At 32.0% G+C, this 12,891-nt stretch overlaps 2 protein-coding genes across 2 annotated transcripts; one reads left to right on the forward strand and one right to left on the reverse strand.

Moving 5' to 3' along the window:
* Positions 1-4,326: 4,326 nt before the first annotated feature.
* LOC121247079 lies at positions 4,327-8,228 on the forward strand. Its single transcript, XM_041145412.1, has 8 exons — positions 4,327-4,695; positions 5,572-5,593; positions 6,350-6,406; positions 6,494-6,575; positions 6,933-7,028; positions 7,161-7,285; positions 7,371-7,389; positions 7,705-8,228. Exons 1-8 carry the CDS (start codon positions 4,602-4,604, stop codon positions 7,957-7,959), a joined length of 750 nt encoding a protein of 249 aa, XP_041001346.1. The 5' UTR covers positions 4,327-4,601; the 3' UTR covers positions 7,960-8,228.
* Positions 8,229-11,773: 3,545 nt separating this feature from the next.
* Positions 11,774-12,668, reverse strand: LOC121247845 (brassinosteroid-responsive RING protein 1-like). Its single transcript, XM_041146305.1, has one exon. It carries the CDS (start codon positions 12,535-12,537, stop codon positions 12,001-12,003), a length of 537 nt encoding a protein of 178 aa, XP_041002239.1. The 5' UTR covers positions 12,538-12,668; the 3' UTR covers positions 11,774-12,000.
* Between the last annotated feature and the right edge of the window lie 223 nt (positions 12,669-12,891).

A 12,891-nucleotide genomic window follows, 5' to 3' on the forward strand; every position in this document is an offset into this window, starting at 1 on the left:
ATGAGTTCCTATGAGGCATGACAGAAGTGCTATGAAGGTAGAGCTGAGTCATCAGGGGGAAAGGCATAGTAAAGGATCAAGATCCACAATGGTCAGCGATGATGATATGGATCTGTTTGCTGACTGTGTGACATTGTTACAAGAACTTTAGCCTCCATTGCTAGACGAAATTTTTTCGCATCTATTCGACTGCTTACTTGATCCCATGGTTCAGCAAGGCTTTTCTGGCCATGGATGACGTGCGTAGGCAGGCTTGAGCCATGCATAATTGATGTTGTGTTGCTTAACCATTACTCAGACATTGCTTACATTGCTATGTTGAGGTTTTATTTTTCATTTACATTGCTATGTATTTTTCATATTTTATCAAAGTTGCTATAAACTTTGATTTGAACGTACTGGACCTGATGGTATTATATTACATGTTTATGCACTTCTTTAACCTAATTTTGGTGTGTTGATTGACATTTGGAGATTGTGGACATTAGGTTTTTTTGAATTAATTCTTAATGTTATTAATATATTGCTGATGTATGAGTTTTTATGTATTTCTGAACATTATGGGCATTGTTATGTACAAATCACTTGTTGTGTGATTCTAGAAGATACAATGATGGTGGAGGAATCTCTGGCTTTTGCGTACTTGTGGGCCATGCACTTGCTCAAAGCATTGTTGGCGACATGTTTCAGCATTCGACATAAACAATTAATAAACATGTGAGAATGGTGATAAATACACTATATGAGCTTGGGAGACATTTGATTACGCCAACACACAGAGACGGCATGCACACCTATCTCAAGCAGCCAACAAAATTTTCTTTGGTTTCGAGTAAGAAATCTTCATTTAATTTCATTTTCGAAAGAAAATTAGAGTTGACTTCATTTAAGTAACTTCGACACCAAAATAAACTATATCTAAGGTAATTCAAAATTATCGATTTTATTTCTAACTTGATAGGGATGCATCGGTGCATTGAATGGCACCATGATGGAGGCAATCACACCAATTGGGGTATGTGAGGCATACCGAAACTGGCATGAGTGAATTACTCAAAATGTATTGTGTATAGTTGATTTGAATATGACGTTTATATTTGTATACACTAGATGGGAGGGATCAGTGCATGATGCTCGTCTCTTCCACCATGTGTGCAGTGATTCATCTGTCCATTTTCCATGGCCACCCGAGGGTAAATATCTTATAATATTTACTTTCAAATATTTACCTCTGGAAGTGGTTTGTTTTTCCCTTCATAGATATTGAACTGTGTGCTTTGAATTTAAATGGATCTTTCAGGTCAGTATTATCTTTTCGATTCTGTTTTTTCATGCACTCAAGGATTTATGGCCTCCATCCCAGAGAAAGGTATCAAATGAGTGATCGTTACAACCAGTGTTAATTCAGGGGGTATAAAGATTACTTTAATTACCGGCATTCATCAATTCATAATATCATAGAATGCACTTTTGGTGTGTTGAAAGAACGTTTTAAAATTTTATAGTTAATGCTTGCATATTTGGTAGAGAGGCAAGGACTCATTATTATAGCATGTTGTGCGTTGTATAACTTTATTAGAACAGTGACTCCTAATGATTGGATATTTCAGAACTGAAGTAGGATGCAGCTCCCTACTATTGAGTGTGGGGTTGGTGACGGGGCATCCTCATCTCGTAATGTGGACATGACGACTGAAGTAGGCTAATCTATGGCTGCAATAAGAGATGAGATTGTCATTTCTATGTGGACAATTAGGGGTGGCCATTAATGGTGTAATTAAAAACTCAACATATATGTAATATAGTGATTTTTTGTGATGGTGTACTTGTTATTTTTCATATAGGTATTTCATACATTCCAAAAATTAATATTGGTATGATAGGTGCTTTCAATATTAATATCTCATGACACTACTTGACTTTGAAAAGACATAAATATATAAAACTGTAGGTTATAACGTAAATAAATTATGTAATACAAATTTAATATATAGAATATTGAAGTGTCTTCTTTGATGAATTCTCGAATTACCAAATCAGGAAGTAGACATGAGTTTTCCAATTTCAAACATGTGTTGTCCATTATTATATAGTGATTTAATAATAAGAAAAGTTAAAAGACTTTTTTGGTGCGTCTGCAATTTTTTACTGAACACCTGTATAAAAAATCAATTTTCTTTAACCCCATGGATGAAATTATATTTCTCTAAACATTGCCTATTTCTTGATTGGCATGGAAGTAGAATTTGGTAAGTTTTTTTTTTTTTTTTTTTTAGGACGTTGGGAAGTTTTTGTAGTAACATCTCCACGTCAAATTGATCTATATTACAAATTAAAAAAATATATAAAATAATTTGAAATATAAATTATTGATATTATTTAATACAAAAAGATTATAAGTAGTCGTTGTTTATTAGAAATTTCGATTTACGAAATTTTCAAATCCTTTCTTAATATAATATACTTTTGACTTTGGAGTAGATATGACAATTTCTTGTTCTATAGTTAGGGCTTGTATGAATATCTAGATATTCTCAAAATTTCTCATAACATTTTTCTCACAATTACTCAAATACAAAATATTTTTTAATTTTAAAATTTTCATCTAATCATTACTTAATTATTATCCAAACAAAAAATCTAATACAACTTTTTCAAATTTTCAAATAAAATACAAAAAATAATATAACGTTTTTCAAATTTTAAAATAAAAATAATATTCAAACCATTTTTAATTTTATAATATTTTTATTTTAACTTTTTTTCTTTCTTTTGTAATCTAAATTATTTCACTATTATTTACAAAATTATAAAATATAAATATCCACGTGTCGCTTAATGTTGGATTTTTTAAGTGACCTTGCGTTGTTTTAGAGTTGATATTAGGCTCTGTTTAGATTTAGAGATAAGTTGAGATTATCTTAAATGAGTTGAATAAAATATTGTTAGAATATTTTTTTAATATTATTTTTGTTTTGTAATTTAAAAAAATTAAATTGTTTATTATATTTTATATAAAAATTTTAAAAAAATTATAATAATGAGATAAATAAATTTCCAATCTAAATGGAGACTAAATATCTCAAACACAAGATGCTTTTTAATGTTATTTTTATTATAATCATTGAGAATCTGAGATATCTTTTTATATGGAAGGAGTTTGGAGAAACTTCTCTATTAAGGAATGCAACCTCAGAAATAGTTAATAAAGGAATTTTTTTAAAAGGCGGATGTTTGAGACAATTTTTTTTATTAATTTTTCCAAAACAAGAAATGCTCTCATAGTAAAATAAATAAATTATAATTACAACTATATTTATGACTAAAGTAATTTGAATATAATGATTCCAATATCCGATTATTTTAAGAAGAGAAACGTTACTCCCATCGAATTTTTCTATCGAATTGTATTTTTATTTATTTTAATAATTTTTATTTAATAATTAAGAAATTTTTTTAATAAGTTTGAAAATCTTATTTTTTTAAAAAATGTTTAAGTAAAAAAAAATTACATTGTTTGACATATGAGTAGCACCGTTCTTTTAAGAAATACTTTTGAGAAAAATGATAATATGACTCTTAAAATATTTAAATTTATTTTTATTTTTTTCTTAATGATTAATGAATTGATTATTAATAAATTTATATATATTTTTATTTTTTTTTAATGATTAAGGATATTTAAAAATATTTAAAAGAAAAAAAATTCATTTGTACTTATGTGCATATTTGAGATGCACATTTGCTATGCACCAAGTATTGTCCTACTTTTTATGTGCCTTACAATTTTTTATAAGAAGGCGACGATTTACTTTTTTATAAAGAGTTTACATGAATATTATATATTTAGTTTGTACAAATTAATATTTCTATTTTTAAGTTTAGGGGCCGTTTGAATAGTAAGTTAAAATGAGATGAATTGAGATGAAATTGAAAGTTGAATAAAATATTATTTTTTAATAATATTATTGTTTTAAAATTTAAAAATTTTGAATTATTTATTAATTTTTGTTTAAAAATTTGAGAAAAATATAATAATAAGATGAATTGAAATCATTTTTTAATTTAAATGAGACTTAATTCAATGTACATGATTTAAGTATAGACAATGATAGAACACCAACTACCCTACGATTTATCTACCAATTCAAAAAATTATTTATTAGTTAGTTGTAAATAGACTGTGATAGAAATATTATTATATCGTAATATTTTTTATTTTAGGATCTAAAAAAATAAATATTTATTTCAATAATAAATTCAATTATTATTATAATAAAATAATAATAGATAAAGAAGGAAGAACTTTTTCTCCTCGTGGATTGGTCAGATTGGAAGACTTTTCTGGGAATCCAAACAACCATTAATGGAAGCTTCCGTGTCGCAGCTGTACTTTTTAGAATTTGAGAGGATTTTTATTTCTTCTTCTACATTTAAATACGCACACGCAGACTTAACAACTTACCAGACTCCGCGTCTGTGTAAACATACATACGACGCGTCTTCTTCGAACGCCAAGCTGAAGATTTCCCTTCGAAGCTAGGGTTTTAATTTGGAATCTTTATTCGCTGCAATCGCTATCTCATTTTGTTTCAACTGCCATGGATAAACAGGTGGAGAAAATGCAGTTCCGGCAGAATTACCGGAATCTCTGGCACTCCGATCTCATGAGCACCATCTATACCGATACTCCTTGTAAGCAATATATATAGTGTGCATATATGACTCTGTTTTGCTCCTGAGAATATCTATTTGTATTTCACGTGAGATTGGGTGTTTAAAATTGAATAAATCTTCTCATCAGTTACTGTTCAAATTTGTGCGCGCGTGCGTGGGTTTTAAGTTTGATTTGTGAGTGGAGTTCTGTTCGTTTGCGGAGAAAATGTGAGAAAAGAAAAATAACATTAAATACTCGACTGTTAAATGTTCTCTAGACGGAAACCATACTGGTAGCAACAGTTTGGCTTCTTTCAAGTGATTACTTCTCGTAAACGCCCTTTGGCCCATACTCTTTTGGTTGCTAAAAACATGCTGTAAACGAATTGGATATTGAAGAGTCGAGACTTTTGGATTTTGACTTAAAGCTCCATCCAACTAGGCCTTCATCGTTAATCCTAGTTTGATTCGTTTATCAGAGATATTTGGTCAAAAGGAAGGTTTTGACCCCCTTTTTCTTATTTGGTTTCTAGGCAGGCAAACCGATTGATTACTGATCTTGGTTTGTTAAAAATTGAAGGCTGGTTTTTGATAAAATTGTAGGAAAATAAGAGAGAGAGAGAGAGAGAGTCCCAGAAAATATATATAACTATACCGAATCACTAACTGCTACTTGGCTCCACTGATCTGCGATTTTCATGTATATGTAATTTTTCTTTTTTATTCCATATGGCACTAAGTGGAAAGTATATAAATACTCTGTTTTCTTGAGTAATATCAATGCATACTTCTGGGCTTTTTCAAAAACATTGGAAACTTGATTTAGAATCTTAGAACTCCTCTCCACCAATAATTTTGATTCTCGAATTACATTGATCACTGATTAAATTGTTTTTTATCTTGTTGGGTATGCAGATTGTTGCTTTGCACTGTTGTGGTAAGTATTCTGATATGTGATGCGTTCTTGATTTGTTCTGGCTCTTAGAGTTTGTTCTGGGTTCGACATATTGGTTATCCTGGTTTCTACTGGTTGCCATGTTGTATATATTTTAATACTCGGGTGATTTGGGGGGATAAAGGGGGCATTCTGTTTCTTCATATCCATGCTCTCTCTCTCTCTCATAAATAAAACCTTTTGTTGGATATTAAGCTTCTGAACTATACATCTAAACCAAACTAAAATTTGGTTTCAATAGGAACTAGGATAATAGTTATGGTGTTGGTGGTTATTCAACTATGTTAATTTTTGTATCAGATATTGAAATCTTTTGTACGGACAATTTTTCTTTGGGCTAACATACTGCTCCATAAGTATTCAATGATCAATAATAGATGTAGTATGACAAGATATCAAGATATTTGTTTCAGAGCAGAGTTTCTTACATATATATTATTGATCATATATATATATATATATTATTGCTTACATATATATAATTACGTCAAGGCTAGCCTCAATGGAACTATAAGAATAGTTTTCACCTAGATGATCTGGACCTTGTTATTTAGTAATCATTGTAATACAATACTAAATGACATGGAAAAATTTGATTCCTCTAGCTCTTGTTCTTCTTTTTCTTTCTTTCTTTCTTTCTTTCTTTCTTCTTTTTTTTTTTTTTTTTTTTTTTTTTTTCTTTCTTTCTTCTTTTTTTTTATAGGTGTGCCTATATAATTTTTCTTTGTTATGTGATAGTGGTCCCTGTGCTTCCTACTTGCTTCGAAAACGGGCTCTTTATAATGACATGTCAAGGTATTCTGTGACATATTTCCCTTTGAGTTTTCATCTAACAAGAATTAGAGTGAACGCGGCAAAATTCTCGGTTTTCATATGTTTCAGGTACACATGCTGTGCTGGCTATATGCCATGCAGTGGGAGGTGTGGAGAAAGTCATTGCCCTGAAATTTGTCTTTGCACTGAGGTATTACAGTTTTGTTTCCTTTACGCTTTTCGTGATGGTCATTATTTTATAGTTGAAAAAGGGAGATTTTCAAATGTGAAGTCAGAGACAAAGCCAGAAGCACTTTCTGGGGTGCCTTTTGTTGGGGGAGGGGGCCTTGGGGGACTTTTTGAGGGGTGGAACTTCACAAAACCTGCAGGTTTCTTTGGGTCTTCAGAGCTTTGGGGGGCATAGCCCCTCCGCCCCCCCCCCCCCCCCCCCCCCCCCCCCCCCCCCGGGCTTTGTCCCAGCATGAACTTCTGCTCCTATAATTTATTAATTTGTAACAAAAAATAATCACTTGCTTTCTTGCATGTGTGATTTCTTCACTTTGTTCAGGTTTTCTGTTGCTTTGGAAATTCAGTGGCCTCGACACGCTTTCTGTTGCAAGATGAGTTTAATATACAGACAACGAAATGTGATAACTGCATTATTGTACTCTCTCTCTCTCTCTCTCGCTTTAAACCCCACCCCCCCAAACATCTCCTCCACCCAAATATCAATTTGCACTTGCTCTGCTTCTTTATCATCGACATGTTTGTCGCATGACACACTGTCTTCTTTCAGGGATTCATGTTCTGTCTCCAGCAACTTGCATGTATATGTTCCATAGTTGCATGCATAGTCGGAAGTGATGAAATTCAAGAGATTTCACAGATGTTGAACTGTTTGGCTGATCTGACTTATTGCACGTAAGGCCTTAAAATGCACCATTCTTGAGCCAAGAGACATAAATTGCAAAATCTCTGCTAACATTGACTTGGTTTGTTTCTGCAGGGTTTGTGCATGTATGCAGGTATGCAAGAGAACAAAACAAAGTTCATTTAACAACCATAGAGCATACGAACTTCATATACCATGTAGTATGTTTGAACAGATGGATAGTACAATTGGCAACATCATAGGAGCAGTACATAAACTAGAGTAATTGTAAAACTAACCGTACGCAATCATTTTTGACAGCCAATATTATATCATATGACTTGGGTTGGGACCCAATGATGGATAGTCATCTGGTTCTTTTAGGAGTGTACTAGATTAAACAGTTTCATGTAGATTTTGCAATTCCAATGTTCCTATGACATGGTTACTTTAATTGTTTCTAATGCAGACCCAGCACAAGATTGAAATGGATAAAAGAGATGGCAAGTTTGGGCCACAACCAATGATGGCAGTACCGCCAGTCCAGCAGATGTCTCGTATTGATCAGCCAACTCCTCCGCCTGTTGTATATCCTTCCCAACCAGCATATGGGCAGCAGCCCTATGGCTACCCCCCACCCCCTCATGCTCAAGGTTACCCTCCCACTGGGTATCCTCCACCTGCATATCCTCCCGCTCCTGCCCATCCTCACAATTATCCCTAGTGATGTTGACCATGATGCATGTCTATATATGCCTAGTAAAATCTCCTTCAAAGTAATCTTGTTGTTAATGCCAGCTTTTCTTCTGAATGTTTTTCTGTATATAGGCATGTTTTCAACCTCAATCCTAGCTTTGGATTTGTTCTTTTGGTTTCCATCAATGGTCTTGACCTAAATAAATAGCCTTTACAGGTGAAGAAACTGTATCAAGAAACAGGTTTTTTTTACGAGTCATGATTGAACATATTTGGGGCACATGTTTTCATCTTTAAGTTCCAGCTCCTCATTCTTGTTCAAATCATATCCACCTTTTTCCTTTTCTTTCTGTTCTACAGTAATGTATATGGTGCATAATTCTTTATTTTTCTTTTGCAACCATTTTGGTGGCTATTTATGTGATGTTTTCCATTTTCGGTGGACTTCTGCCTGTTGGGAGTTCGCCTATAACCCGACCACCATTTTTTTTAATGGAAAATTATTTTTCTTTTGCAACTATTTTGGTGGCTATTTATGTGATGTTTTCCATTTTCGGTGGACTTCTGCCTGTTGGGAGTTCGCCAGTAACCCGACCACCATTTTTTTTAATGGAAAACTCTATACATCATACTACCATCTCACTTTCATCTTACTAAGTAAGATGTGACACATTTATTACCATTAAATGATCATTTATTACATACTTTTTTATTATCTAATGGTGATAAATGTATCACATATTATTTAGTATGATCAAAATAGGATGAGAGTGGTGTATAGCATTACTCCATTTGAAACCCAAACATGTCTGCAACATTTTGTAGTTTCTATAAAGGAGACAAAGCTATGCCTTTTCATTTTTATAAAGGAGACAGCTATGCCTTTTCATTTTGTAGGAGGATCTGGCTTTTTAGGAGCATTACAATTTAAGAAAGAATAATTTTTTTTGAAGATCTTTATGCTACATATCATTTAATTGGTATAATTTGATTTGAAAAATAAATTTGAAAAATCAAATTTTATCATGTGGATAGTGTATAGTATAAAAACTTTCAAATAGTACTACTAATTTATATAGTAGAAAAAAAGTTAAATTATACATTTGTTGTTGGACTTTTGTCAAATTTTAAAATATTCCCTAAGATACAGTGATCCATTCTTAGGGACTATTTGAAACCGCTATGCACCATTCTTTACAGTGATTTGTTCATTCATGCCCCATTTGGATTATGACATGTTTTCATCTCATCTCAGTATTTAAATACTATAAATATAAATATTTTTTATTTTAAATCTGTAACTTTTTCATCTAATCATTACTTAATCATTACAATTTTTTTAAATTTTCAAACAAAACATAAAAAAAAAATTAATTTTTTCAAATTTCAAAACAAAAATTATATTCTAAAAATATTTTAAATTTATAATTTTTTTAATCAACTGTTTTCTCACCTTTTCCAAAACCTTAATAAAATATCTTAATTTAAACAATTTCACTATTATTTATAAATTATTTGACTACTATTCACAGATCATCTCATCTCATTTGACTATCCAAACGATGCCTAAGGTCCAACTCCAACTCATTAAGGAGGAGAGAAATAATATTTACAGTCGTAGAGCGTGCAAGTTTCGCGCACTAGTTTTTAAAAAAAGTAGGTAAATATGAAACCCACACGAAAAAGTTAATTTTTTAATGTGGACCTCACTCTTTTTTAAAAGAAATACGCGAAGTTTGTACACTCTAAGATTGTATCTAGCATTACTTAGAGGAGAATATGATTTTTGAGGAGCACGACAATTTAGGAAAGAATAATTTTATTTGAAGACTTTTACACCGCATATTATTTATATGTCATAATTTGATTTAGAAAATAAATTTTAAAATTTAAATCTTACAAATTAAATTATATTAGGTAAATGACATATGGTATAAAGGTCTTCAAATAGACTAATCATAGACGATACATGTTAAAAACGCACAATCAATGCTTAAGTATTACAAAAAAAATGTTGTATTTAACATATTAGAAAAAATAAAATAAACTAAAATAATAAAATAAATGAAAAAAATATAAAAGTAAGCTAAATGCAAGTATAAAAAAAAAAAAGATATTTGTAACCAAGCTCCATACAATCTCTTTAGAAAAAGTGAGTAAATTTGAGATTTATATAAAAAAATTAATTTTTTAATAATAGAATCCACTCATTTTTAAAATGATTATGCAGTACTTACGCAGTCCACGACTATACGTAACATTACTAAAAATAAAAACCACTAATTTCACCTGTAAATTCTCTTTTTCTTTAGCAAAATGAATACCATCAGATTTTCATCTTTTGGGACTTCAAAGAGGTTTTGATAGTTGGTTGATTGTTCCGACTCAAAGCTGGAAACTTTCAAAGCTGATTTGCCTATAAATCCCTCACACTTAAGAGCAATAGAACATGAGATAGAGATGGGACAGGCACACGCTCCAACTTCAATATAACTTTGGTATGATTTTGCACCCACCACCTTTGGTTTGGTTTTGTCTTACAAATCATCTCATTTTATATGACCTAACCATTATAATTTTTTTAAACTTTTAAATAAAAACAAAACAAGTCTTATTTGTATAACAATTTTCATAATATTAAAACAATTTAATATTTTCAAATCTCAAAATAAAAATAATATTAAAAAAATAATATTTTAATAATATTTTATTTAATTTTCATTTCATCTCATCTTATGACTTATCTATATAACCAAACGAGACCTTAATCTCTCTCTGATTTAATTTTTTCCGAAATGATGGTGGCCTCATTTTTTTTCAAAAAAATTGTCCGAAATTTTACATATTCTAAACTTGTATATGATATTACTCTCTAATATTTGTTCTCTAAGCATACTAAAGATCCAATCTTAAGAAGACAAAACCTGCACAACCATGCCAAGCCATTTTTTTCTTTTTCACCTTTTTCTGAGCAACCATGAGAAGTTATTGGAGTAGGGTTTTTTTTATTCACAATCTTTTGTTCTTTGTTTTGTTTTGTTTTATTGTCTTGCACTTCTAAAAAGCAGGAAGGGGGGTGCTCCACCACATGCCTACAATTTGTTGTCATAGATCAACAGGAGTTCTTAGAATCGGATCTAAACACTAGTTACCATACGAGAAATGATACTTACAGTCGTGAGTGTGCAAGCACCGCACAGTCGTTTTGAAAAAAGTGAATAAATATGAGACCCACATAAAAAGAAATTAATTTTTTAACAGTGGACCTCACTCTTTTTCAAAGCGACTGCGCATCGTTTACGCATTCCATGACTGTATGTAGCATTACTGTTACCGTATATACACCATTGAGGATGGAACTCAGTATTTAGTAACCATATATAGAGTTCACAATTCATTATTGACATCATGAATTCAAAGGTGACACACCTCTCAATGAATTATAAATGAGAATTGTTACGGGTATAAAGAAATTATATAAAAATAAATTCACATATTAATGTGATTTTACTGATCCGTTAGATCTACTTTACGATAAAAATAATTTTATAATCTGACGCACTGCATCAAATCATGATAATTTATAGATTTACTTTCGCGTAATCTTTTTATAGTTAAAGTATTTTTCATTATAAAAAGAAAAAAACAAGAGATGAAAATCGTAAGGGAATTTAAATTAGAATAATATTTTGTTATATATATATTTTTTTTGGTTCTTCTAATTATATGTCTCTAACAGTGTACGCAATAATTTTGAAAAAATCAACGATAATTGCATGTGTGTGTATATATATATATCTATATATATATATATATATCATATGAAATAATAATACCAAATATTAAATAATTCAAGAACCCTTTGCATTCCAATCTCACAACGAAGAGAAACAGTACAAAAAAAATTACGAAATTAAGAAAAAAAAAACATGAGAAGAAATAAATAAAAAAAAATCCTAAAATATTTTCTAAATATATGATATGTATTTTTTATTTTTTATTTTTACGTACAAACTTCTCATGCATCATGTGTACATTTCAAAATGCTCAGTAAAACCCCATCCCATCATCATCCATATAACAAAAACCCTGAAAACGAGCTTTGCTCACTGTACTCACTGTAAAGATCAGGTATTCCAGAAGCAGCCCAGAGCCGTTGATTGAACTCGCTCTTCATCTCATGATCGGGCACAAACAGGGTCCTACACAGAGGACACGTCCTCTGCTCGTGTTCCATCCAACGGTCCATACAAGCCCGGTGGAATATGTGCCTGCAATTCCTCAACCACCTGATCTCCTCCCCTCCCTCGAACTCGTACAGACACACCGCACAGCTTTCCGGCGGGTCTCCGACTTCGGCGCAGTCTGCGTGGTCCTGGAACTTCATAACGGGCAGGAATTCCTGGATTAGGAGCTCGGATACGGGTTTGTGTTCGGGCATCCGGGTCGCGTCTTCCGGCCAAGTCGCGTCGGTTTCTAGGATGTCCAAGAGACCCAGGAAGCGAAAGAGCGAGAAAATTAGGCTTCGGATGAAACCCAGAAGTGAAAGTCCGTGGAGAAAGAGGTTCGGGAAGATAACATCCGTATACCCGACTGGGAAGCCCATGGAACTCCGGAAAAAAAAAAAAAAAACACACAGAAAACTCGACCTTTCTCTTTGAAAGAGAGAATTTTAGCTACGTTTACAATTCAGTGACTGGGAGAGACTTTTATATACAGAGTTATCAGAGAGAGAGAGAGAGAGAGAGAGAGAGAGGAAGCTTCTGTTTCAGCTACAGTACAAAGAAGATGCTATAGTTACAGGCTGTGAGTTATGGGGGTTTCCTTCATGCTTCCATATATGGTTTGGATGGGATCCACTTGTGTAGTGCAGGTGATATCAGCATGTGGTGGAGAATGATTGGTGGGGTGAGTGAAGGGCCTGTGGTTGTGGTTTGGTGACTGGGGTCTGCTTTTACGA

This window comes from Juglans microcarpa x Juglans regia, chromosome 1S (genome assembly GCF_004785595.1).
Source record: "Juglans microcarpa x Juglans regia isolate MS1-56 chromosome 1S, Jm3101_v1.0, whole genome shotgun sequence".
NCBI lineage: Eukaryota > Viridiplantae > Streptophyta > Magnoliopsida > Fagales > Juglandaceae > Juglans > Juglans microcarpa x Juglans regia.